This window comes from Hippoglossus hippoglossus, chromosome 4 (assembly GCF_009819705.1).
Source record: "Hippoglossus hippoglossus isolate fHipHip1 chromosome 4, fHipHip1.pri, whole genome shotgun sequence".
NCBI classification, from domain to species: domain Eukaryota; kingdom Metazoa; phylum Chordata; class Actinopteri; order Pleuronectiformes; family Pleuronectidae; genus Hippoglossus; species Hippoglossus hippoglossus.
The window spans coordinates 9545680-9572286 of NC_047154.1; the positions used below are offsets into that span (position 1 = coordinate 9545680).

At 41.8% G+C, this 26607-nt stretch overlaps 1 protein-coding gene across 5 annotated transcripts; it reads left to right on the forward strand.

Annotated features, from left to right (window-relative positions):
- Positions 1 to 1104: 1104 nt before the first annotated feature.
- gatad2ab (GATA zinc finger domain containing 2Ab) lies at positions 1105 to 26273 on the forward strand. Of its 5 annotated transcripts, none has more exons than XM_034582507.1 (11): positions 1105 to 1345; positions 16525 to 16833; positions 20400 to 20523; positions 20876 to 21007; positions 21212 to 21283; positions 21470 to 21586; positions 21715 to 21915; positions 22078 to 22327; positions 22445 to 22842; positions 22937 to 23165; positions 23688 to 26273. In XM_034582507.1, exons 2-11 carry the CDS (start codon positions 16538 to 16540, stop codon positions 23819 to 23821), a joined length of 1953 nt encoding a protein of 650 aa, XP_034438398.1. In that variant the 5' UTR covers positions 1105 to 1345; positions 16525 to 16537; the 3' UTR covers positions 23822 to 26273. The 5 variants fall into 5 exon arrangements, with proteins under 5 accessions (XP_034438398.1, XP_034438401.1, XP_034438396.1 ...); XM_034582505.1 differs by having other exon boundaries at positions 1205 to 1628; XM_034582506.1 differs by lacking the exon at positions 1105 to 1345 and adding an exon at positions 1362 to 1628 and having other exon boundaries at positions 21715 to 21900.
- The last annotated feature ends 334 nt before the right edge of the window (positions 26274 to 26607 follow it).

The window sequence follows — 26607 nt, forward strand, 5'->3', positions numbered from 1 at the left end:
TTATTATTATTATTATTATTATTATTATTATTATCTGGACATCTCTACAATTAGACAGGCAATATAAAGGTTTTCAGGCAGGATAACCAAAGGAACAGCAACACAAGATCATGAGTTGTGACCAGGCATTGTTTACCAAGTCATGTAGTCCAGTTATGTCACATGACGTGTTTGTGCAGGACTAAGTATTTCCTGAGGACAACAATGATCCTCAGAAATGGACAAAGGCTCTCAGGAAGGTGGCAGCCAGGGTTTAGTTTGTCATGGAGCTTATGGTGCATTGGAATCATAAACAAAAAAGTTAGGAACACCTGCTCCTACCAATTTTGCCAACAATCTGCTGTGGTGTCAGGGAGACTGTGGGAATGGCATTGGGTCAGATCCACTGTATTGTCTATGCTGCCAGTGATTCAGGAAAATACCCATATATGGAGCCGTCACTTGTTCTGATGTATGGTCTGAGGCCTGGTCCAAAACTACTCTTGTGTGTCAATGGATGCGGTGGAAGAGAAGGACAATTATGAAAGTAGCTGACTGTGCTGCACATGTACATGTGCACAAAGACCAATGCACATAAAGAAGCTTCAAGATACACAACATACTATATGTGATGCTCACGTGACACAGGCTGTGACACACTGCTGTGGTGAATAAAACATGCTAAATGTAAGTTTTGTCATTAAAACAGCCAATGAGGACCATATGGACAGCAAAGAAGACAATGTAGGGACCAATACAGCTGAAATATAAAGTAAAACATCTCAAATGAAAGGGTCAAGTGGATACACGACCTTTAATGTTTGATGTATGTAAAGACTGATGGAAGTGCATGATGATGATGATGCTTTTGATTATTCAGACTCAAGATAAAATATAACACAACACATATTGAAATACATACAAAAGCTGAGGTGATACATGAATAGGGGGAACCGTGACGTTTCTGTGACAAACAACCACATCATTATCCAATGCAGAATAGTCAGACTCATGTAAACAGACTGTCATGCAATGTACGTGTATGATTGACAATTTGAATTTGATTCGTGCAGGAGTCCAGCTGTTCTGCCCTTGTTTTGACTCCCTGTGTTCCCTGAAGTACTTCCGTCCAGTGGTTCCAAACGCATCATTTTATCTCTATGTCATCAGTCCGAAAGTTAACATTTCCGAGGTGTGTCTGAACGCAGCATGACGCCGCCTGTGGTGGCTCATTATCTGGCAGCCGGAGTGGCAGCGGACAGACGAGAGGGGATCCCCGGGATTTTTACGCCGAAGCCAGCGAAACACCGACCTCAAACACCCGAAAACCGCGGGGGGAAACTCTGCTTAGCTCCTCCTAGACTCCGTAAGTCCGCGTGTTCCACCACCGGTCCAACTAGTCCAATGTTTCGATTTCCAATTAAATTGTGACGACGAATGAAGTTTCTCTCTCGGCGTTAGCTCGGCTAACGTAAGTTGAGCTAGCTAGCATAGCCTCATCTGAGCTAACGTGCAAGGTAACAGTTTGCGTGTCGCGGAGCAGCACACACACACCTTCCGAACACACAGGAACCCAGAAAGTCCAGCAATAATACAACTAACTTCGCCGACAAACTTTGCGCAGGGATGCTCGCGCTACAATGTGAAATGTAAGTTGTTTTTGTTTACTTGTAGTGAGGCAACACGAATCCAAAAGAAAACATTTCTGTGCGCAATTAACGCTCGATTATTTGTGAATCCACTCTGCGGCTGTCTGTCTGGGCAGGGTGTCCAGGGAGGTAGCGTTAGCAGGCTAACTTAGCTCGCTAGCTAGCTCCCAGCCACTAGCGGCTCGGTGAGGCGGTGACGGGGTCGGTTTCATTGTCTGCGGTGTATCGCTATTTGCACGACCACCGTCACCCAGGCTAAATATCACAGTCCGCATCTTTATTTAACGCAGCACGTTCTCCGCTGTCTGGCGACTTTAAATGAATCCGTGAAACCCCCGAGAGCCGCACATTTGACTGTGAGCTCGCGTTGGTTAGCCGCTGGTTGTGTAGCCGGACAGATGGGCAGGTTGTTGTTGGCAAGCCAAGTTAACGCTAGCATCAGATAGCCTGTTGTTGTTGATGGGTTAGTTGGACGTAGGTAGCTGTTATTTTTAAGGCATCGTGGGGTCACTCACGTTGATCGACACCATAAACAGTATTGCCACCGGTTATTGCTGAGCTGCCTGCTCGTTTTAGCCGCGGATGGGTATGATTACGGCTTTATGAGCCACTGATCTCACAACTTTGTCAGATTAGCTCAACCGTGAAAAGCCTGTTTTATGGAGGCGTAATGGTGGACGGTTGCGCCTCCGTCGGAGTGTCTGTCTGTCCGTCCACCACGGATTAGCAGCCATCACCCACGTCACACCACAGACAACCAAATGCCTACTTTGTGTTTGTTCCAGATTATCAGTGTTTCCTAACCGAGATCACTTCATCATGTATGTAATGATCTGTCACGTCTGAATGTATTCTCTGTAACCAATATACCGATCAACCCTATACAACTGTGTTATTAGTCAGATGTTGTGGGATACATTATTTATATTTTGTTGCTCTGCGATCAGGGATTTGTGAGCAATCACCTCGATCTACAGCAAATCTATAAACCATGGTTCATGTTGCCTGAGCGGACACTTCAATTCAGTATTGTATTCACTTGGCTTTGAGGTGTTTGTAATCTGAACAGCAGTGTTTATATCTTTGCCTCTGCTGAACAAGTGCCCCCTTTCAGAGTGAATAGACAGTTGGCACCCTTGGCTAGTGATGGGGACACATGTCGCTTTGCATTTTATGATGGGCCCTCGGATTTGCCTGAGGAGGGGTGGCCCTTACCGAAAAAAAAGAAGCCCTCCTGAAAGTGATGTGAGTGGACAGGCATGATTCGAGATCCACTCTGGAACAGGACTCAAGCTTTTTTAAGATAAAACAGTGTTCTTCATCACCCATTGATTTTTTTTTTTTTTTATAATTTTTTTTTTTTATAACTTTACTCATAAATGAGGCTCAAAGGTATCATGCTTGCTGAGGTAGTTGTTCAGTTTCTTACGGTTGTATTAATGTTTATAGTTTCACGTCCAATCTTATGGAATTTAATCTTGCTGCAAGAGTTTTTCAGTGTTGAGTTTCAACATATTGTGTTAACCTTACTGCTGAGTTGGCGTCATGAAAGTAAAGGGTCAGAGTTTGAAAGTCGCTCTGCACACTTAAAGGTGGTAAGACTAGTTGTATCTGCTGTTGTTCCTTATTATGATAGACGTAATGGGTGTGAGTGATATTAAAATGGAGATCACACCTGTTTCACACAACCATGACCAAACACAGTGAATTTTGATTTGTCTAATTCTCAGGGAAATGTGACATCCCCCGAATTCTGCCTGTGCGTCCTACCCGTTTTAATGGTTAACAACAACAAGTATCCATAGCACTGGTGATAACTCTTATCAAGGTATTATGGTATAGCTCTTATTGTTGCCATCCATCCACATCTCAGTGTATTCCCTTCCACTACAAGATTTAGGTCCAACACTTGAGCATTTTAGCACATTACCTAAACCAAATGAATGGGGGAAAATGCTGAGAGGTCTGTACTTCTCTGGAAAGAGGGTACCATAATGCTGACGCTGAGTTCAATCCTTTTGTTTTTATTTGCTCCTGGGTGCAAATACTGAAGGTGGTGGTTCAAAAATAGCAACTTTAAAAGAGCAAATTACTCATGATATGACTAAAGGTTGAGTGGAGAGATGCAGCTTCTGAGAGTGCTATGGCATGAGACTCCAGGAATGTGATATCTCACTCTGTTGGGTTTGTTGGAACTGAAGAAACGGTTCCCTTATGGTGGTACACTGCTTTTGCAGAGTGGATCTTGTCTCGTAAACTATCTTTGATAGGTACTGACAGCTACATGCAGTCTCAACAGCAGCTAAGTTTAATTAGTGACAACTGATATGATGAACCACCAACAAAGTTTCTTAATTTAACTAATGACAGTGAAGCTCAGAACCAGATAAACATGAGAGGCTGCAGCTGAATGTTTTCTGCACTCTTTGTGTAATGATTTTCGGGGTTGAGCTAAGCGAATTTGTTTATCTTTCCGTGTTCAGTGTCTGAACTCAGGCTCTGACCACTGTAGCCAACTTTCAAACTAGTTTTCTCAGACTCAAAATGCTGCACTGTAGAGTATAAACAGTATGAACGCCTCTAATATGTCGTTCTTCTTAGTTCTAGATACTATAGAAAGTCTGTTTAGACACATAATGTCAGTGGTCCTGCAGCTTTTGAAAGAAGGTTGTCTGGTTGCTCTTGAGTTTAATTGTGGAAAATGTTTACTGTCAGAGAAAGGTGAGAAAGGTTGTGTGTGAACATAGCACTTACTGCGTTGTGTTTTTAAAATGTTGTAATGATAAACGTCCATAATGATAAAATTGTTAAATGTATATTTTCACAATAGTGACTAAATCTCCCATGAACTTTGAAAATGCTGCTTATTGGTTGAGGCAGTTATCATAACAGTATCTGTGACCTCACTGTGGTGCATAGTTCATCACAGCAGCCTGGTGGAGTCTGAGCTCAGTCATTATGAAAAGGTTAACAGGAAGTGCTTCTGAAACAGTCTCACCAAAGTATGGATAGAGATGTTGTTCTCTTTTACGATGATTTTCTTCGGAGTAGGCCTCAGTAGTGTTGACTGTAGGAGTCTTGGACTTATTTACACCATGTCAGTCACTTCTTTATCGTATTGGATGCAAAAGTTATGCATGCTTCTTTAAGTGGAAATTTACATCTTATTCAGTAGGAGTTTTTGACTTTGACATTGCTTTATCTCATATTAAGTTAAGTACCTTACACCAGATGTCATTGTTAAATCACTAACTTTTCCTGAAGGTTTGAAAGTGACTCAATGCTTTGACAAACTTGATCAAAGTGTGTTTTTACAGATTTACATAGGTTTTATGTCCCTTAAGAACTGTCTGTCTTTGTTATTTGTTGTCTTGCATACCAGAGAACAGGAGTAGTCCTACTGGCCACGGGGACCCACCCAAAGGCCTTAGGCAATTCTTGGAGCAGGAGGAGCCCTCCAATGTTTGACTGACGGAACTATTTCTTGTTTACCCCGTTAGACTTCATATTGACTCAAGCATGTGTGTGAACAGTGTGAACTCCCTGTCTCAGACAGTTACGGGTACATATGTGCAGTTATGAGTTGACTATTAGATTTATTGACACTAACCTCTTTTCTTTATTTTAGTTCAACTTAAAAGAAAACACTGAGTTGGGACATTTTTACAGCCTCACTCCACAATACACTTTGACCTTGACAGCACATTTTTTTCATTGCTTGTTATTTGTCTGGCCAATTTCCAATTATATGCTGCCTTTCGGTTTTAATTTGACGTGTATTATTGCAAAAACTTCTGGCATTCCTTCAATAAATTTACCCCTGTTGACCAAGTGGGCCATTTGACTTACAATGAACTGGCTCTTACTTACATAGTAAGAAGTAGTGTTTGTTAATGAGAGTTTATACCATAGAGACACTATTATATAGGTAGAGAAATTCATAAAGGTGAAGAAATGCAAAAATATCACATTAGTTCTTGCTGATCAAGTGTTTTCTTAACATTGATTACTATAGTAAATATAGACTTTGTCCTGTTTGATATTGATTTGTATTAAAAAAACGCATAATGTTTGACTGTGCAACTAAGAAATTGATAGATTGGAAGAAAAAGAAGATGACAAACTAAGCTGAAATGCAAACTGAGCTAATTTCACTATGGTTATTTTATTAAAGTAAAAAATACATGAGACAAAATGATGAGTCAGCAGGTACAAAGAAATGACACCTGGGCCATTTGTCACAGGTTTCCCTATCTGGAAATATTTATAAACACTCAAATGCATGAAAGCTATGCAGTATTGAAATGGAGTGTCAATTTCTGGTGTTTTCTTCATTGTGTAGTTGTATGGCACAGAAACATTACTTTAAAATGTCAAATTAATTAAGTATATACAGTAATACACATTCATCAGGCTACCCCAAGCTATTAATGCAGGTTAAGCATCTGCCTTCTTGCCTCTGTTTTACTGGGCATTTCTGGAACTAAGCATCTTTGAATATAAGGAGGAAGGGGAACTGGTCACATTCAGACCTGCTGCCATGCAAATCCTCACATTTTCCAATGTATAATCAGCTCAGCCCTTTAATGGTTATAAACATACTGCTGACATGTATATTTTAAAAGCCAATTGTGCGTCTGTTTTGTTCCTCTAGCATATTTACTCAACAGTGACAACCTGCATGACCGGAATTGCCTGAAATGGCATCCCATGCAATGTAAACAATAATACCACTTTAACACCATATGAGATACACATTTCTACTGTTTTTATCAGTCTGCCCCCAACAATTGCTTCCACTGTGTGGTCAGTGCGGACATGGCAACTCTCAAACATGCAGACCAGCAACTTGGATGCATGCAGTATCAAGGCATATATCCAAAAGGGGAAACACTCACCAGGCCGACTCCCTGCCACATGGCCATTTTGTACAGGTTCTATCTTTATGTATTTCCTAAGTGCACAGTCATGTTTGGCCTAACAAAACAAGGGTTACCCAAACTTCGGAAGTTTGAGCCCACTGTTCACTTACCCTATATATGGTCCATACAGTAGTTGGCAGAATATTTTCTTGAAATCAAAGCTGTGGGTGTGGGGCTGGGAGAAGACAGAATGAAGACACAGGTTAAATGTATAGTGTAATGCTAGATTAACAACGGTAGAAAATAGTTAAACACATTGGTTAAGTGTCTTGCACGACGTCACACAACTGATGATACCACTGATTATCATTCCTGAAGCTCTCTGTCATTCCCACTGCCTCAGTCATATCTGTTGGATCAGTCCATAATCAAATTTTAACATCACATAATAAGTCCAAAAACAATCTTAGTTCTCACATTTTAGGCACTGTATCATTGTTTTATACTTGCAAAAAATGCATTGCACACATAATTATGTGGTTTAATTACAAATATGGGGATTTAAGTGATACAGTGACCCAATCTATGTTTAGAATATCACATACCCCTCTGTAGAGTTGCACAAGTTGTTTCCTCATTGATGGAGAATTGCAGTTTAAATAAATTCTCAGACCACTCTTGCAACATCAACTGTATGAGGAGGTCAACAGTACAAAATACGTTGTAGCAGTCTGTTCCACCTCAATTTGATGCAGCCATAAATATTTGGATTTTTTACTTTCTATCATGACAGTTGGTCACCATTGTTACTGACAGATTTAATGTAAATGACTGCTGCTCTTCACGTAAGAGTAAATGATTAAAATCCATTCTTTCAGGAGCTTTGTGTTTGATACATAAAAAATACGACTGACTTTGACTGAGGATTGTTTAAAATGACACATTTGGTTTGCAAACTTGTGCATGTGAGATGGAAAATTATAACAATATGAATGTGATACAGTCTGAGGTTAAGCTTAAAAGTGCTGCTGTATTTAATGGCTTTTGATCAAAAGTATAACTAAATCTGCATGTGACCACTGTCATAGAGAAATCCACATTTTCACAGCATCCCAGCATCCTCCAGAGTTTCCCATAGAATAAGATCTATGACGATGAATTGATTCATGGGGAAAACATCACACAGTACGATGTCATGCACAGCGAGGTTTTCTTTTTCAAAGTGGAAACAAAAGATGTTATGCCTAAGTCAGTCTGACTGCAGATGATGATAAAAACTTTATGGATGTACATAAACACGAGACCGGGAGCAAGTTGGGCCATAGCACAACAGCTGCACATTTCCCTAAAATGAAGCAATTTCAAAAAAGATTTTATTTCACAATGTTGTTATGCGAAGTGTTCAAATGTTTAGATCATTATGGCAGTGGTGATATAATTTGGACTATGACAGGCTGCTACCGTCGAGGCAATTAATGGGAAATGCTGTTCTCAGCCATTATCTACCTTTTCACCTGCAAACGGTGCAGAGGCTGTAGAGAGAAGAATAAGTTAACAAGACTAAAATTCTGAACAAACATTTGGCTACACAACCTTTAAATATTTTAGGCATAATTATGGAACCCTCAAAAGTATTAAGGTTCAGCCTCTAGCCATGACATCACTGTTGGGTGTGGGAACAAATGCAACAGAAACAACTTACAGCCACACCCGGAGGTGATGTTAGGTGTGTTCATTTAAAAAAAGACTTCTCTTTTGCCAGACATTCAGTTGTGAACCCTTTTTTTTTTAACAGCGCTTTAGTTTCTTTAAAGAATGTGGGTGTCCTCCAATAGATTTACGCCAGTGCTCACATTCCGACAGGTCCAATGTTCAGGTCACGTCAGTCTGAGAACGTGCAAAATTTGGACAATGATCATCTGTTTGCACAATCATCATGAAAACTGACTTCACTTTGTGCTTGTGTACATGTACATTTTATTGATAGCAACACAGGCAGTAGTTCTTCCTTATATATAATGCTTGTGGCACTCATTGGATTGTAGATTCAAAACATCAGAACTCACTTCTTGTGTATCAGATAAGTTGTGTGTGTGATTTTACTTTAATCTCCATTGGTTGCCTAAACAAGCCTAACAAGTTGCAGTACATCATCCCACCTAACCAACCATCCATTGAATCTAATATAAGGAAATTTAACTATTGTGAGTCAATAACAATGAGGAGAATGTTGTAGGGATGTTTTCGTTTGTGAAGGTAAAATCAGATAATTAGGTTAACGTATCAATACGCAAGTAGTTAGTTTGTATGTTTTAAGTATTGTCTGAATGTGAGCACTTTTATTTGGTGGGCTAACGTGGATTAAGCGCTACTGAAGATCTTGTGAAACACTGACTTGACTCAGACTCAAAAGCTGACCTACTTTACCCAGTTCTGTGTTTTAACATTGTGTACTGATGGTGTGCTTAGCTCATAGATGTGTTGTCTGGAATACAGTTTTTTTTTCACCCGTTAAGCTCTGTTTTCCCCTTTTGCTCTGGTCACTTCCTGCTGCCATCCATTTCTGAGAAAAGTAATCTGATAGCAGTCTGCGTGTGTCCTGGCCCTTGGCTCTTTATGTGTGTATGGGCTTCTGGTTTTACAGGATTATGGAGTAACCATTTGGAAGCAATTTGGAGAAATTGGAGATTTTCCCTGTCTTGGATTGTTGAAAACATTTATCTTTCCCTTTTTATTATAGCTTGTAATGTATCCAGTGATTTTGTAATTAGAGGCTCAAGAGAGCTGAGGTGTTATAGAGCTACGTAACTGAGACGATCCCTCTGTCAGTCATTAAGTTATGTTCTTATAAGGTTATAAATCAATTACTCAAAATGCTACTGAAGGCTTTTATGCATTACACGTGCACGCTTGCCAGAATCGAGATGGATGTTGGCTGCAAGAAGGATTTTCTTTATTTGTTAGTTCTTTATGTAATAAGGATACATTCAAGTACATCAGTGTATCTGTGTTTTAAAAAACAAACCATTGTTGTATGTCTGTTAATGTGGCTATATGTTAATGCATTGTGTGATCATGCGCAAAAGTCAGGTTTGCACTGCCTGGACTTACTGCTGTTGTGGTTGTCACGTTGCTTAGGGAGAATCCAGGTGGAGACATGCGCACACACACAGATACACTGTGTGGCTCTGGCTCACTCACACACACACACACACACACACACACACACACACACACACTGACACACATGCAGACGCAGTCTGGCAGATTCAGGGTTAAAGGCTTCCATTTTGTTAGGTAACACCCTAATGGTCTGATCTGTCAGTGGCGTTAAAATGGCAGGGGCTTAACCCTTGGTGTTCGGGACCCAACCAGTAGGGGCACACACACACACACTTCTGGGCTGTCCAAGCCTACAACAGAACAACTGAGGAAGGGAGAGGTGGAGGAAAGGACGTAGAGTGAGCAATTGAGAGAAGACAAGGAAGAGTATTTTTCACATGGGTACAGTTAGATTATGGCTCAGCTAACCACATGCGCTCTGCACCCTTCTCCCTCCCCCAACCATGGCACCACCTCAGCTGGTCCCTGCCCCCACTCCTAGCCTGGTGAGCACATATTAGCCTTGGTATTCAGGTTTTTTCTATTTAGATTATGTTCTGAAGGAAAATGACTCTACTCTTTGATTGGCTGAAATGGGTTTCCTTATTGAAAAAGACATGACATGACATGTATGTAGCTTCGGGACTAACCTTTTATTGTCTTACTTACGCTGTAAGTAATCACCCTGAATTCAAGATGATCACCTCCTGGTCATATCTGCCAGTGAGATAATCTGCAGTTTTATTGATTCATTCGATATTATAAGCCCCATAGCCACACAAGAGAGAGTTGCCATTCTGTTTTCTTTTATTGGGCAGTTATAATCCATACTTGTATTGCTTTTATTGAACGGTGTAATTCTTTATTCTCCTTATATTGAACCTCAAGGACACAGTTGAAAAACTTCAGTAAAAAAAAAAAGGCTGTTAATGTGTTGGCTGGCTGCGTCCAGTCCCAGTGGGAAGATCATTACTGTGCTGGAGATGAGAGGCTAGCACGCTACCTTAGGGGGTGAGCATTTGCCATTGATCAGCTCTCTATGAACCAATGGACACAATAGGAGAATTATTGAGAATAAAACCCGTAGTATCAGTCCAGGTCACAAAATGTATTTTTTCTTTCAGACAACTCCCTCGTATCCTTCTGCTCTATACACAGGGATGCTTGATTTACTTAATGATGTTGTTGTACATAGTCTTCTAAGATGAATGTAAATTTTATTTAATGTTTTGGATTTGACCAAGCCTTTGTAGTAAATCAAAGAGGTTGCTTCATCTCTTTTCATACACGTGTGTTCTTAGGTTAATTTCAATGGGCGGTGGCGATGTGTCGTTTCACTTGCGGCTCTCAACTACCTCATCCTTTGTTATTTCTCTATCTTAATCTCCTGAGAGGAACAGACACAGATCACTAATCGCTGGCTGCGGCCCTCTCCTCTCTTTCACATCCTCTGGTTGTTTTCATGTCGAAGGGATGCACAGTATCACAAGTTTGACGTTACACTGACATACAATATGCTTTATAATGTAGATAATTATGCAAAAACTGAACAGAAAAAAATTCTTGTTACGGCTGTTGCAGATTCTGCTAAATTCATGTTTTGGTATGAACCACATCTATGGACTTGGTTTTTAGTGTCGTGAGTAAAATGTCTCTCTGTATTTTGTAAAAGTCCACAGCAAACAGTGGGTTGTTCCTCATATTTGTAATGGTAAAAATGTATTAATTAATTTGTAGTCAAGAAAACGTATTATGTGTAAATGTGTGAACACAATATGTCGTTATCAGTATTGGCTGCAAAAATGAGTGTTAGTGGGTCTCTACTGTCAAGCTCAGGTACAGTAATACATTGTTTATTGGATTATATTACATTCATATGGTTGTGAGCTTTTATGACATTAATGTGCTCATCAGCTGCATGCATCATGATATATTTTGCCAGCAATCACAATGGACATCTTGAAGATAAAATTGTGTGTCGACATAACCGGTCTGCCCTCTCAGTCTAATGTTGTATTGCAAACTTGCAATGACACTAATGGTATTCTGTTTTATTCTATTTAATAAAGAGAGGGGCACAGCAATGACTCCTAACCTGATAACAAAAGCTGCTTTCAGACATGCACTGAACTCCACAGATCCTCTGTCTTTTCCCCGGAGGAGGTGCATGTGTCAACGCAAATGTCCGAGTGAGAGGCTCAGCAGTTTCTGCTGACTTTATCCACCTGGTCTCCTAGTATAAAGTCTGTAGAAATTCAGGAGAATCTGATGTGTGAACACGACAGGGGATCCCCTGCTGGATTCACCACGAGTGCTAATACGCGATAGATGCAAATATGGAAAGAAAGAAAACAAATATATCCCGGTGTAGCCATACACATAGACAACACCCACGAAGATGTCAAGAAAGTTTGTGGTGATAAGAACTGACAACGGTGTCTGTGTTGTCAAGAAAATCACAGGATCTCCGCAATGGAGTTAATACGGTACTTCCTGACTCTGCCTGCTGCAGCCGGCTGCTCCACCACTCGCCTGAATAATGTGATTTGTTGCGAACGCGTCTGTGCAGAGAATCTCCCGCTGCATTGTTCATGTGTGAAAGGCAAACGGTTGGTAAACTCCGTAGCCATTTCTCCGGACTTTGCACGCAGATCACGTCTGAAAGCAGCTAAAGTGGTGTTGTTAACAATGGGGGGCATTTGGTGTGTGTGTGGTGCCAGACAGTCACCTGTGCTGTTAACGAATGCCTAAAGACGAGTTCACACTACACGACTTCAAAGTCGGCAGGTCACGGCACAGTTCACACTAAATGATCTTGTGATTGGGAGTCGTTGTGAGTTGTGCAGTTGTGAGTTCAAACTACACGAGACTGGCGACGTAGGGTCACACACTACATGATCTTTCACCAGGAGAAACCCTGACTAGTATTTCTCTTGCTCTTCTGTGTCCTCTTGCTCACAGAATGACACATCACACTGGAGGAGAGAGAAATACTTAAGTGGACAGCACAGTTGTAAAGTATAGAGATCGTTTCTGTCCAGTCCCCTCCAAGCCTGAGAGAAAACTAGCCAAACATTCTGTTTCTTCAGTCCCAGCCAGACACGAGCATGATGCAGTTAATGTAAGCGGCACCGATTTTGTGTTGCCCTGTCTCTCACACAGATGGTTATTGCTTGATTTCCCCAAATCACTACAGATATGTGTAATGTAAAAACTCAGGGGGAATCTTACCACTACGTGTATCTTCAACACCATCACCCCATTCTGTGCTCTGGTTGGCTGGAGTTGTTGCAGATTTCCAGCAGGCTGCAACTCGTAGTTACTGATCTGGGAGCAGATAATTTTAAAACCTGATTTCAAGATAAGTCATAATTTTATAGGTTCCTGTAATCGGAGCCTATCCTTCATAGTGAGAGGGCTTTGTGTGTAGTAGAAGTCAAACGGCTGTAATGTGAGCAGGCATGGCAGGGTTGATGGATACTTGAGTGGTGTACTTATCAAGGGTCGCGGACAATGGGCAAAGCTGATCCTTGAACTGAAGGCCACTCTAAGACGCAGAGACCCAGGCTGAGCAATATGGGGTACCACTTCCCTGTAGGCATCTCTTGCTGCACTTGATGTCCAACTTGTTTTCGAGATACTAGTGTCAGTTTCACTTGGTTTTACACATTGGATGGTGCTGGGAGCACATTGAAACTGCCAGGAAGGCCACTGACACTGATTTATTCAGGATCTTTTGGCAGTTGATTGTCTGGCCATGAAATACAAATTCCTGAGGTCCTCATTCTAATCAAATTAGTTTTTAGTAAAGGATGATGGATAACGCATCCTAGTTTTCAAAACCAGAGATCCAGATATCTGATATGACTTAAATTTGACTGACTCAACTAAGACAGAGAGATTAGCTTTTTCCTCATGAATTTTCCTTGACGCTTTTAGGTTTGTTTTTCTTGCTTGTTCCCATGCCTCCTCCTCTCATCACCAATCCTCTCAACAACAGTATCTGAGTGCAATACTATCTCAGCTTCTGGTCGCTTGAAGTATTAATGCTAAGTTTCTTCTGCCCTGTAACCTTCTCAGGTCTCGCACTTAATAGCATAGACTCCTTTGTTTGATGGTTAGGTACAGATAAACTCTCATATAATGAAGGTGCCCTCTTGTGTGAGTGGTGTGGCTTCACTAATGGTGATGACGTTTCAAGAAGAAAACTAGCAACCACAGCCGTCCTAGTGACGTGCACATCTGACACTGCGCTGTCTCAAAGGGATTAGTCATTTTATTCATGACACGGTTCACCACCACGCTGTTGCAGTTAAGCAATATGCAGCCACTTTTTTGTACAGTTTCACAGGGTAAAGTATGGTTTCTCAAGCACTGTGTGTGGTATATGGGCATGCATGCAGTCACCCACGCACAGACTGTCATTTCTGGCAGATAGATAGCCTTTGTTTCCAGGGATGGTACAGCAGGGCACATCTGGCCTTGTGTACCAGAGCAGGGTGAATCTTTTCCTCCACTAACACAGAATTCAGTGTTTTTAGCTGTGTTGTTGTAGTTGTTTAGGGTGTGGTTGGTTGAGTTATTGCAAGCATCTCAGCTTAACATCTTGTAAAATGTCAAGGATGCTTGTGTCTTATCCACATTTTACACATAATTGTAAAAAGTGTCAAACTAAAGGTGGGCTCTGGATGACAGACTCGTTATGTTTGTCAGTGACTTGAGAACCACAGAAGTCAACATGTCATTGATATGTCTGCCCCCCTGTTGCCTGGTAGACATGTTTTGGAATGTTCTGTGGCCGTCACTGTCCTTCTCTCCCTCCCTTCTGCCACTCTGTCTCTCCAGGGGTTAAACCTCTACCTTTACTTACTGAATCTTGGGATAGGGTAATGTGGAGCTGTCATTATGTCATGTTGGACTACAATGACTTTGAGTCAGCTTTCTGAATTCAGAAATGTGTGTGTGTGTGTGTGTGTGTGTGTGTGTGTGTAATCATGCACTCTTTATAAGACAGGCTGTTGCAATCTTTAAAAACACACGTGTTCATATTTGTGCAAATTCTTTTTGTGAGACTCATATTTCATAAAATGTCCAGTCAAGACTTATTTTCTGCTCTAAAATGAGTGCACGCCTTCATTCGGCTGGATCTTGCACAGTGCAAATTTTCTGCTGTGTAAAGGTTTTTCCCAGAAAGTTAAGTGGGTCTCTCCACCCTGTGCTGTTACTATACTGAGTGAGATTTGGGTCAGCATCTGGGGCTCTGGCATTAGGACGGGAGACGTCCATAAACCTCTGAGTTGTCCCTTTTTTGTACATCTGGAAATATCAGCTAAATCGAACTAGAGCTGCAACGATAAGTTGAAAGAAAATGAATCAGCAACTATTTTGATTATCAGTCATTTCATCGGTTTTTCTAACACAAATATGAGATGGGTTTTAGCGCTTTCCTTTGTCATAGGTGACAATAAATTCAATGTCTTTTTGTTTTGGACTGTTGAGCAGACAAAACAAGCACTTTGTATTGCTGTGTAGTGATGGACATTTTCACAATTGTATCAATTAATGCTTCAATACAAAAGTTAACTGTTTATAATATTTATTATCAATCAAACAGGTTGGGGTTCTGCATTTTTGTTCTGTAGACCATCACTACTAAATTTCTCATGTAAATACAAGTGCAGGATTTGAATGCACAATCTTTCCTAGTCCCTGGTTTAATATATCAGCAGTACGTGGAACCAAATGTGATTAAAAGTTCCTAAAAATTTGAAAGAAAAAATGTAGATAATGGGTATTTTTTTTAAGTATCAAATTCCGTCTTAACCTGTGTAATATTGTAAATTCATATTAGATGTGGCTTAGAAATCAGTCACTCTGTCCACCTCCGTATTATTCAGGAGAGAGGTAGTGCCGGGTGCACCGGGTGCAGCCGACAGAGACCCAAAGTGACATATTAACTCTGCTGCTGAGATCACGTGATCCTGACAGTGTTTTCAGTTCTTATCAGCACAAACTCTCTTGACATCTTTGTGGGTGTCTTCTACATGTATGACTTGGCTATTTCACAAGGAGATATTTGTTTTATTTTATTTCTTTTCATTTTGGTGTCCTTCAGCCCCCCAACTTGCTACGGTGAATCCACTGCTGGGTTCACACATTGAATTGTCCTGAATTTCTATGGACTTTATACTAGGAGGACAGGTGGAGAAAGGAGGCTGAAACTGCGGAGCCTCTCACTCGTTCACACCACCGGAGTGCATGTCTGAAAGCAACTTAAGACAAGGGCAGCTTCTCAACTCAGTTATCACTGCAGGGCTTACACCTGCTGTTGTCAACTTCTATCATCTCAATTTTGAATTGCATTGGGACTGTCGCAAGCTTTTGTATTCTCTGCTCCACCATGTTAACTTCAGACACCTGATCGTACCTCAGCCAACGCAACTTAACGAAATGGTTTATTTCACACCGGTGGTCAAGGACTTCTACTCTCTCATTGGACGTCATTTCCACATCATATTTCAGGACATCCTCTGTTAGTTAGGTACTGGTAATGGAAAATATGTTTCTTAATTAACATGATTTGGCCACTTTATGTTAAAAATGAACTACATGTGCTGCCCTCCAGAAATTTTGCAACATTAATTATGTAGTTGTTATGGTTACCTCATAGGCAATAGAGAGGCAGGTTTGCAAGTGAATAAGTTGCTCAAAGGAACCTGCACAGTAGTGTAAAGCAGAGATGTGGGCTACAGTATGATGAAACAGATAAAAAATATATTTCAGTTTGAACATTTCTTTGTGTATGCTCACAGATGTAGAACATCTACCGTTGATAATAATTCTATGTTGCCCTGGAGACCTTTTGCACCTATGTGATATGTCTTGTAACTGTATGTAGGCAGTTTGTAACTGTTTGTCCTCTGTCTCCCCAGGGTGAGAGCAGCCATGTCAGAGGAGGCAGTGCGTCTAACACGCAGCCAGAAGCGGGCTCTGGAGAAGGACAGTGCAACCCCTACTGGGCCCCTCGGGGACATGGACGGCAAAAGAGTGAAGCTGGATGGGGAAGACTCAGCTGGATCTCCCCCGGACCTGGTGGGATCTGGAGCCGAAGGTGTCAAGCTAAAGAGTGATCAGGCTGCAAAGGTAGCAACCAGTATCCTGAAGGCTGGAGAAGTGAAGGCCACCATCAAGGTGGAGGTGCAGACCAGAGACGAGCCCGTCGACATGAGTACATCCAAAAGGTTAGAGAAGGAAAAGCTTAGAGTTTGGTTTGGCTACTGAATGTTTTTGTGTGTTGAACTCCTGAAGTAATATGAACGGTGCTTCATGAACAGGGGCTGAGAGGTTCATCATAAGGAATATATTGTTCAGTTTACATGATACTGTCAAACCTATTAGTCTATGAGAAACATTGAAAGGAATACTATAAACATTTAGCCTTAAACCGTCTATTCCTGTACACTGGAAAGGCTCCAGAGTGCGACCAAAAATCGGTGAAATGCTGACATTTTCAGCCAACTTTGCCCACATTAAACCATTTAATATTTCCAGCTGAACAAAATGCACTATAAGTTGTTTACAAACATGTTTGTGTCTGTGAGGGAAGAAGATGTAGAGGTTTACTTCTGGAATGGTTGTGCCTCATTGATGTTGAATAATCATCTGAGTTTAAGGGACGTGATGTGTGATCTAGTGTGTGAGTTTGTTTGAGAACTTGTTGAGGATTGTTTTATGTACTGCAGGCCTTGGATTTAGTAAACGCTTGCACAGTTTGCGGTTATGCACAGAGATCTGTCTATTGGAGTTTCTGGTTTCTCACAAACTTTGCACCAGCAAATGGCCTGACAGGAAGTCGCTTGTGTGGTTTTCAGCAGCCTGCCCCCATTTTAAAAAGTTTGAGGCTCCTGAGGCCTGGGCTCCATTTTCTCCCACAGCAGCACCTGAACTCTGCCTCTCACTTCACACAAAATGAAGGCTATGTGTCACAAACTGGTTCCAACTGGCCGTTGCCATGGTTTCCACATTGGAAGGAGCTGTTGGAGGAAGGAGGGGCCAGGAGGGGTTGTGGGTGTGTCACATGACCACACAGAGAAATGCCTGATGTCATGTGACGTGTTTGGTAGAGCGATAAACACACACAGTGATGTGATGGCAGTTAAAGTGGAGACGAGAGGTGATTCAGCTGAAGCTGGAGTGTGTTGGCTCTGCCTTCGGTTCGGTATATAAGAAGTTCACTGAAGTTTCACCTTTGGCCCCTGTTTAACCCTCAGCATGTGTTGGTGTGCTTACTCACTGCAAGGTGACAACCTTATTGATAAGACTGGGTCTGTGTCGGCCAACTTTGTATAAATATACAAAGAACCTGAAATTCAAGCAACATTTCCCACCTGACATGGCAGTAAATTAACAGAACTGAGCAGACGGAACGTCTTCAATGGGAGCATGTATAAAATAAGTGGTATTCACTTTTATCCTTTAATAGTTTTCACATGCTGTGTGGTAGGGCTAGTTGAGGGAATGATGACACTAACTATCACAATATAATTGTATTAAAAAGCTATATCAATATGCCTGTGCAACCACAGACAGGAACAACACACAGAATTGTTTAGAATGTTCTGCCTCAGAACACTCAAAACTTAAAGACTCAAATTCAATATTTAAACTTGAAAGAAATAAAGATCAGAAATTGATTGTGATAATAACCGATATGAATATTTTTGGCCACAACGCCCAGCCCTGCTATGTACATATTTTTTAGTAAACATTGAAACCGATCTTTGCCAGGTCTATTTATAGTCCATGTATTTCCTTAGTTTTAAGAGCCTTAAATAGCTTAAAGTGGCCCCTTCCTGGGTTGCATTTTTAACAGTCACCCACTGCACCTAAAAACATCTGATTCAGTAAGTCCCATTGTGGGGTCAGTGTGAAGCCATGATCGGGGGAAGCCAAGGCATGCAGAAACACTGGACCTTACATAACCAAGCTGGTGTGTGTTGCGATGCTTGTGTAAGCTGTTCTCAATAGACTAGTAGCAACCACCACAAGGTAGTCTGTCATGCCATCAGAGGCCAAGTCAAAGCACGGGGTCCCCATTGCACTTTTGTGAGAGATACTGAAGCTTTCAATTCCCCTCGAATGCTCGTGGTGTCTGGCGTGGTTTATGATATATATGGTGAATGTAAACAGTGCTGTGGAGGAAGACTGCCTGAGTGTTCTCAGAATAGCAGTGTTCTGAAAGTATCAGGATGTAAAAACATTTTTTTTTTTTTATTTGGATGGAAATGTACCAGAATCATCTTACATTCCAGGATGCAGCAGTATAATGTGTATACGTGGTTTAATTCATTTCTTGATAGCTGGACAAAGTTATGTTATGACACACTGTTTGTTGTGGTTCGTGTTGAGAACGTTTAGGCTGCTGAAAATCTTATCTTATAAATGCAAGTATAAATGACATGGTTATTGTTACATAGATGACCTTGTTGAACTGAGCGAGCAGTGTCTGTTCGACAGCTGTTGTGTGAAAGTCGATAGCAGGGAAACGTGTCTGAAGACCGGAGCGTGCAAGAGGAAGAGTGAAAAGAACTGAGTCAGTGAGTTGGAGTATAAGAGATGAACAAGTAAGGATGGGGGTGGGGTGTGTGAAGTAGTTACTGAGTGAGTGACTGAGTGAGAGAGAGTGTACACAATAGGTTGGCTCCTGGCCATGTATTCCCCTCCCCCCTCACTGTCACCCGCTCGAGTGTCTCCAGCGGACCTCCGCTTCTCTCAGCTTGTGACTCTGGTGTCGGCAGCTGGGAGGGAGGAGAGAGCCGAGGCCCAGGCTGTGCCGATCCGGCTAGGCCTCAGGCCTCGCCACAGAGGTAGGGGAGGGGTGAGGCCCTGTCTGTGTGGTACACTGGGCCTGATCTCGAAGATGTGAAGCCGCTCACACGGCAAGGCCCGAACAATTATATAACTTCCCTGGATGTGTGCATGCATAACCCCAGGTTATGATACAAACCCCTTATATATCACGACCACTGCCTTACATCAGCCTCTACCAGTTCTTGCTATCTCTTCGGCTTCTATTTTCAAATGCATCAACTCTCAAGACCGGACAGGATTCCTGCTGTGATAGAGGCAGATTTTATTTTCCGACATTGTCCCCACGCTGCAAATTTGCCACCAACCCCGACTTCTTATCTCCACCCCTTTCCAGGTTGATTCATATTTAGCACACGGCTAGTGGTCTTTGTTCTCACTAGTCCTCAGAAAAAGCAGCGGCTCGTTTTTTCAAAGGCCCTAAACCATTTCCTACTGTAAAAAAAAAAAAAAAGACAATGCAGTTAAAATGAAATTTGTTTGCATGTTGTTTGTGGCTGATTCTGCTGTGTGTTTTTTGGGAGCGAGCAGGAGATCTGTCGATGTTACCTTTCTCTAGAGATAATGGCTTGTTGTGATCTCCCTCAGTCGCCATTACACCCTTATTGATCTCTTGGTTCTTGTCTTGTGTCCCAAATGTGCTCTAGGACACAAGATAAAATCGTTATTGTATATCGCCATCTATTGGACGCTAGACACAACTACAGTTGGTTGCAGCTGATAGTGAACACAGTGTTCTAGACTGAAATGTAATAGAATCTTCATTCTTTCAATCAATCAAATTTTATTTGTATTGCCTATATGCACAAATCACAATTTGTCTCATAGGGCTTATCAAGGTGCAACATCCTCTGCCTTTAACCCTCAACATTCTTTGCTGAAATATAATTTATCATTCATCCACAAATAATCAATATTATCTTCTGTCATCTCCCCTCAGTGACATAAAGAAAGAGCGGCAGCCACCATCACCAGATGATGTGATTGTGTTATCGGACAACGAGCCATCCAGTCCTCTCATGAACGGACACTGCTTCACAAAGACTGACACAGATAAACTGATGGTGGGGAAACAGAATTTAATCTTCGTACAAAACTCTTGTTTTGTCCACCGGCTTCAACATCTTTATCACTTCATTATCAAAAGAAGGGAGCATCTATTCCCACACAAACATTTGTTGATGGTTTCAATAGTAAACTTGAAAGCATATTTTTGTATTAGTTGTATTATTACTACTTATACTGACATTTTTTTTTATTGATTCTTTTAAATATACTGACTTAATCTGTTATAAACCACCTTAGTCATCCTTGTTATCCCTGTCTGAGAAATAGTTACTTAAAACCTGAAAATAACTACAATAAACTTCCCCTGTTTGTCCCCTAAGAATTTTATTTCTGTTATGGTCTATGTAGAAGAGTTCTCCAGAAGAGAGGGAGCGCATCATCAAAACGCTGAAGGAAGAACTGAGACTCCAAGAGGCCAAACTAGTGCTGCTTAAGAAACTACGACAGAGCCAGATCCAGAAGGAGAGCAATGTGCAGAAGGTAAAGAATGTGTTGTGTTGTTTTTCTTCTTTCTTTTATTGTATCTCGCTAGAGTCAATAGATTGTACCCTGATGCATTTGTTAGGTTTTTTTTTAGGTTATATTAAACCACACACCTCTTATTCTCCATCAAACATTTCAGCTTATTTGTATCTTTAAACACAAACAGCTTTAAACACAAACTCTATACCCTGTTACTTCTAGGCGACTGGCTCAGTAGCCACTCCTCCTCCTTTGGTTAGAGGAAGCATCACATCAAGCAAAGGACCCCTCCAGGTAGTTATAACACTTAGAGCCCCCTGCCACCACTAGTGTTTTAGAGACGTATGTTGTGAATTCACATGGCCTTGTGGTACATTATACAGCGGAGAGGAGCTGACTGTTTATAAATTCATTTAAATTCAGCTTTAAAGAATGTTTTAAAAAAGTACAATTTTTGTTATTTTCTTCTTGTATTATCAGATGATAGGTCGCAGCTCAGGCACGGTGATCCCTCCTCCATTAGTGAGGGGTGGGCAACATGTCCCGTCCAAACACAACTCTCAGATTGTCATGCCACCTCTGGTCAGAGGAGCCCAGGTTAGTGTGTAACACCATATTCTCACCTTTTTGAAACAAACCTTATTAAGTTCTGTCAGTTGTTCACGTTCCTTTCAGCTGTTGGGTCTCATGTCTAATGACTTCTTCTGTTTGTCTGCTGTTATCAGCCTATTGCAGTTACTCCTCAACAGATAGCCAGTCTACGTCAGCATCAGCATCAGCACAGCGGCTCAGGCCCCCCTCCACTCTTGCTGGCACCGAGGGCTTCTGTGCCCAATGTCCAGGTCCAGGGCCAGAGGATCATTCAGCAGGGACTCATACGGGTGGCTAATGTGGCCAACAGTAATATCATGGTCAACATCCCTCAGGTTAGGACACTATAATAATTATTATATGTAAAGCTATTATAGAAATGCTGGACCCTTTTTTCATTGCTAGACTACACTGCAATGCTGTCTTTCTTTTGGTCAGCCATAAGAAGAACATCCCAGTGTGTCATTCCTGACTTTGACTTTATTGTTTGTATCCAGGCCTCTCCAACCAGCCTCAAGGGCTCTTCGATGTCACCTAACTCGAACATCAATGACTCACCAGCCAGCCGACAGGCGGCTGCCAAGCTCGCTCTGCGTAAACAGTTGGAGAAGACTCTACTGGAGATTCCTCCACCCAAACCTCCTGCCCCAGAGTTCAACTTCCTGCCTTCGGCAGCGAATAATGAGTTCATCTACTTATTGGGGTTAGAAGAGGTGGTGCAAAAACTTCTGGAGATGCACGGCAGGGGTGAGTAGATCGTCACACTCTGGCTACTTTGGGGATGTTGTAGTGCAGGGGTGGGTGTATTTGTATTTGAGTGTCATAGTGTACATAAAGTCTAAAAAAAAGCTCTTTCTTACACAGGCAATCTGGGCCCTGCTGCTGCTATGGCCAGCTCCATTCCCAAAGAGCCATACACCTGTGCCCAGTGTAAGACAGACTTTACCTCCCGCTGGAGAAAAGAGAAGGCTGGGACCATCCTGTGTGACCAATGCATGTCATCTAATCAGAAGAAGGCCTTAAAGGCTGAGCACACCACTCGTCTGAAGGCAGCCTTTGTTAAAGCACTCCAACAGGAGCAGGAGATTGAACAGCGCATCCTGCAGCAGGCAGCCTCTTCTTCTTCCTCCTCTCACTCTAAAAACACCTCATCCTCCTCTTCTATGTCCAAGAGTGAGGTGCTGATTTCCCAGCAGTACAAGCAGGTCAGGGCTGCCATGCAGCACAGACCAGTGTCTGCCCACCACTCCACCATTAAGCAGGTTAGCATGGACTTTCACTCTCATGGACCAACACTGTGGTTTGTTATTTTTTTCCACATTCAATCACAGTGCTTCTCTTTGTCTCTCTGTACAGAGTCAGCTGTCACACAGCATCCAGTCTGCGGTGAGGTCTCGTGGTGTGGTCCACTCATTCACCTCCTCTCAGCTGCACAACTCGGTGTCAGCAGCGCTGGGAAGCAGGCCAGGTAAGCATGCTGCAGCACGTCTGCTGCAGCAGGGGGCAAAGGTCAGCGCCGGCAGCAGCAGCAGCAGTCACCAGGCCAACGTGGCTGCCTGGAGGAAGCAGAACATTGGCAACGCAGGTATATACACGATGAGAGGAGGTTAGACCGGTTGGATCTCATTTTCTGCTCCTCTTTGGGGTAATCACTCTTCTGAGGTGGATGTCTTTCTGATGCTCTTACTCCTCCTTCTTTCTTTCCATGTTCCCAGGATAAGCCTTTTTGTTTAGTATTCCTTTAGAGTTTTTGACTTGTTTGTGTACTAAGTAATTCAATCCTAAAAAATGCAGTTTTACTGGTAGGGGGTATAATGCTTTTCCTTTTTCACTCATCTCACATTATGCCGTTTTTTCCTTTCTCTCTGCCTTCTTCTTACCTGGGTCAAAATATTATGATCAGTTACATCATCCAGAGTTTTTACTGGGGTCCTGGCAGAGGAACATCCACAGCAACTGATTCAGACATTTGCGTTCTCCCATACAGCCCTTCCTTATAGTTTCAGGAGAAAATCTGGAGTTCAGTGCATGTCTGAAAGCAGCTGGTAATATCTTGCTGTCACTAATATCCTGTACATTAACAACTGATGTGTTTGTTTCCTTACAGGTGTGTCCATGGCCTATGTGAACCCCAGCTTGTCTGCTCATAAGACCACCTCTGCTGTGGAGCGCCAGCGAGAGTACCTGCTGGACATGATTCCCTCCCGTTCTATCTCCCAAGCAGCCAACACATGGAAATAATGCAATCTTACTCTTTTTCTGACATAACTATTATCTTTTTAATATCAATAACAGCCATTCTCATTATCATTCTAATCCTTTCTATGGACTTCTATGCCTCTGGCCAAATGGTGCAGCGGATAAACAGCCTCTTTTTTGTGGGATGGAGGTGTTTCCTCAATCTCCTCAGATCTTTCTGCCACCATCTTTCATACCTGAGTCCTGCTTCCCAAATTGGAGTTGTGCTGCAACAGCTCAGGATTCTGGGATACAAGGAGATTGTCAAACAGAATTTTGGATACCTTCCTGAGGGCTGGATGAAACACTGGCGTGTACAATTTTCCAAACTTCTCGGGTGATGTCGCCTCTCCCTCCTTGTATATCGGTTGACCCTCATGGTTGTACCAAGTGGAAGTTGCCACACAATCCCTGAGCTGCCCTGCCTCTGGATTAGGCAGGGAAAGAATAACAATCCCTCTCATACTCAATAAAATATCCGCCTTAGGTCCTGCCCCTCCAGTCTGAGCCCGTCAGACTCAGGCCCATGTGGTGGTCAAACTGAACTTCACCGAAGACCTCATCACAGGGATTGTGGTTGAGCTTCAAGGATCATTCACAGAATAACTGCTTCAGCTTTGCAAAAATGAATAAAACAAAAAAGGACTGTAAAAAATAATCTATCTGCACACAGACTGCCTCTTCTCTCTAACCTACGCCATGTATAGTAGAGAAGTTGATGCGTGTTGGATTATTTTGTATGGCTGAATATTAGGATTTTGTCTTTTTCTTCTGTGAGTCATATACTGTGTTTGGAATATTGAATATTGTGCTCCCTGATACTTTGGAAAGTGGCCTATTGTCGAGGTCTGAATTTACAGGCTAATGTTACTGTAGAGGTGGTTTTACATCTGCTGGGTTCCATGTTGTGGCCTACTTTTAAATACTTTGTTTTTTCTAAGACGAGGAAGAATAATGTTTAAGGTTTCACTGACTCATGTAAAAACGGGGAGCATATGTTAGGAGGACTATTCTTCTTGAATATTGTTAAACAGAAAAAAAAAAACCTTCCAAAGAACTAGTGGAGCCCAAATGGAATCCCTTCTGCTAGAAGGTCTCTAGTTTATCTGAACCCTCTCTAGATATAAACATGAAATCATGCTAAACTGAGGGGGTGTAAGGAATGTCGTATTTTTGACATTGTTTTTGCTTTTAGTCATAGGTTGTGGTGCATTATTTTTTTCTTCTATAGACAAACTGTCTCTGGGTTTATTTATAGGGTCATGTTAGTAAAGATATATGCCCTAAGTTTGAATGGATCTCCACATAAAACCATTTGTTTTCTGTGTCCATTGGCTCCCACTCGCCCTACGATTGGTTCAGGAGGAGCTGGACAGCTTTCAGAATGTAGTATGCAAAAACCCCTATAGCAACACATGACATGAACGTCTCTTTAGTCTTTAACATTAAGGTGTGTATGATTTATGTCCGGTCCTAAGGTTGAATTGAGCTAACTATGCCTTTCACATGAGCTATAGTGCGTTTTTATCAGGTTGCAGCAGCACAGGATAAGCTAGTGATGTACAACATGTCCCCACAGCGCTCATGGAGTTCAGTTCTTTCACAATCATGTGCTGTCATCATTAATTGCATTGAGCCGGGGTCAGGGTGGTCCAGTTTCCTTAATCCATGGCGCTGTGTTCATGTGTCCCCTATTGCAAAGTGTCACTAAATTAAAAATAGTAAAGTAAAATATTGATATATTTAATTTAAGCAGTGAAAAAAGGGTCAAATATAAATCTGGATGTTTGGTAAGCGCTATGTTAAAAAAAAAAAACAGCTGACCACCCTTCAATACCCTGTAGCTGTCTTTTATCCTCTTCACATTGACAGAGTGCTCATTATTATCATCACTGTGTAATTACAGAGCTGGAGTCCTGCTGCCCTGTTGATTTCCTTACTGATCCATTTTGTGACAGTCTAATGTGACATTGTAAGAGTATGTGTCATTAGGCAAATGAGCATCAGTGGAAGTTTATCATCACTGCACACATGGGTTTCATTTAGGACGGTGCAACTCACAATAAACATGCGTCGCTGATGGAAACTAGCAAACAAAGATGAAATTGCTTCAAAAAAAAACCGTAGCATTTGAAATCTTCCAGGTCGTCTGTACATTCCTGACAGGCAGAAGGTAGCAGCCAGCGTCCTCCGGATGCAAGACAAGCAAAATGGTATGAGCCCGTCATTTTGTGCCCTGCTAAGTGTAACCCTGTGCTGTCCTGACTACTGCCTGCTGCTGCTGCTGCTGCTGCTGCTGCTTGACGACAATATCACCATTCCGTATGTTTGGGTCGAGATACTGCTAAAAGGCAGTGCAGCCCAAATGGAAATGAAAACAATGTATGAGAATGTGTTTTTTTAAATTTTTTTTTCCTGCTCTATCAAATAATAATAAAACTAATTTTAACCCCTCTTTCGGGACTGTTTTGCCTGATTATTGTGTTGTAACATTTCATTGGTATCTGACACGTTATAAGAGAATCCCTTTGTCCTGCAATGTGTGTGTTCACTGTGTTAAAGCAGAAAGAATAAGAAGCATCAATACAAAAGAAGTAACTAGAATGACACTAAGTGAGCGCAGGAAATTGCAGATGCCGATATATTTTGAGTCTTTACCTCTTAATATCATTTTCATTATAACAACCAGTCTGACGGAGCTTTAATAAGATGGCTACACGGCTGCTCCTGCGCTCAAAATTTAATGGAATTTAAATACTTTATAGTTTTTTTTGCCATGTAATTTCTGA

Bases quoted from the DNA above. Each gene is read 5' to 3' on its own strand.
- gatad2ab (XM_034582505.1), top strand. From the start codon at position 1,606: ATGCTCGCGCTACAATGTGAAAT. The intron at 16,834-20,399 runs GTTAGAGAAGGA...ATCTCCCCTCAG, and splicing joins GACATGAGTACATCCAAAAG to TGACATAAAGAAAGAGCGGC. The intron at 21,284-21,469 runs GTAGTTATAACA...TTGTATTATCAG, and splicing joins CAAGCAAAGGACCCCTCCAG to ATGATAGGTCGCAGCTCAGG.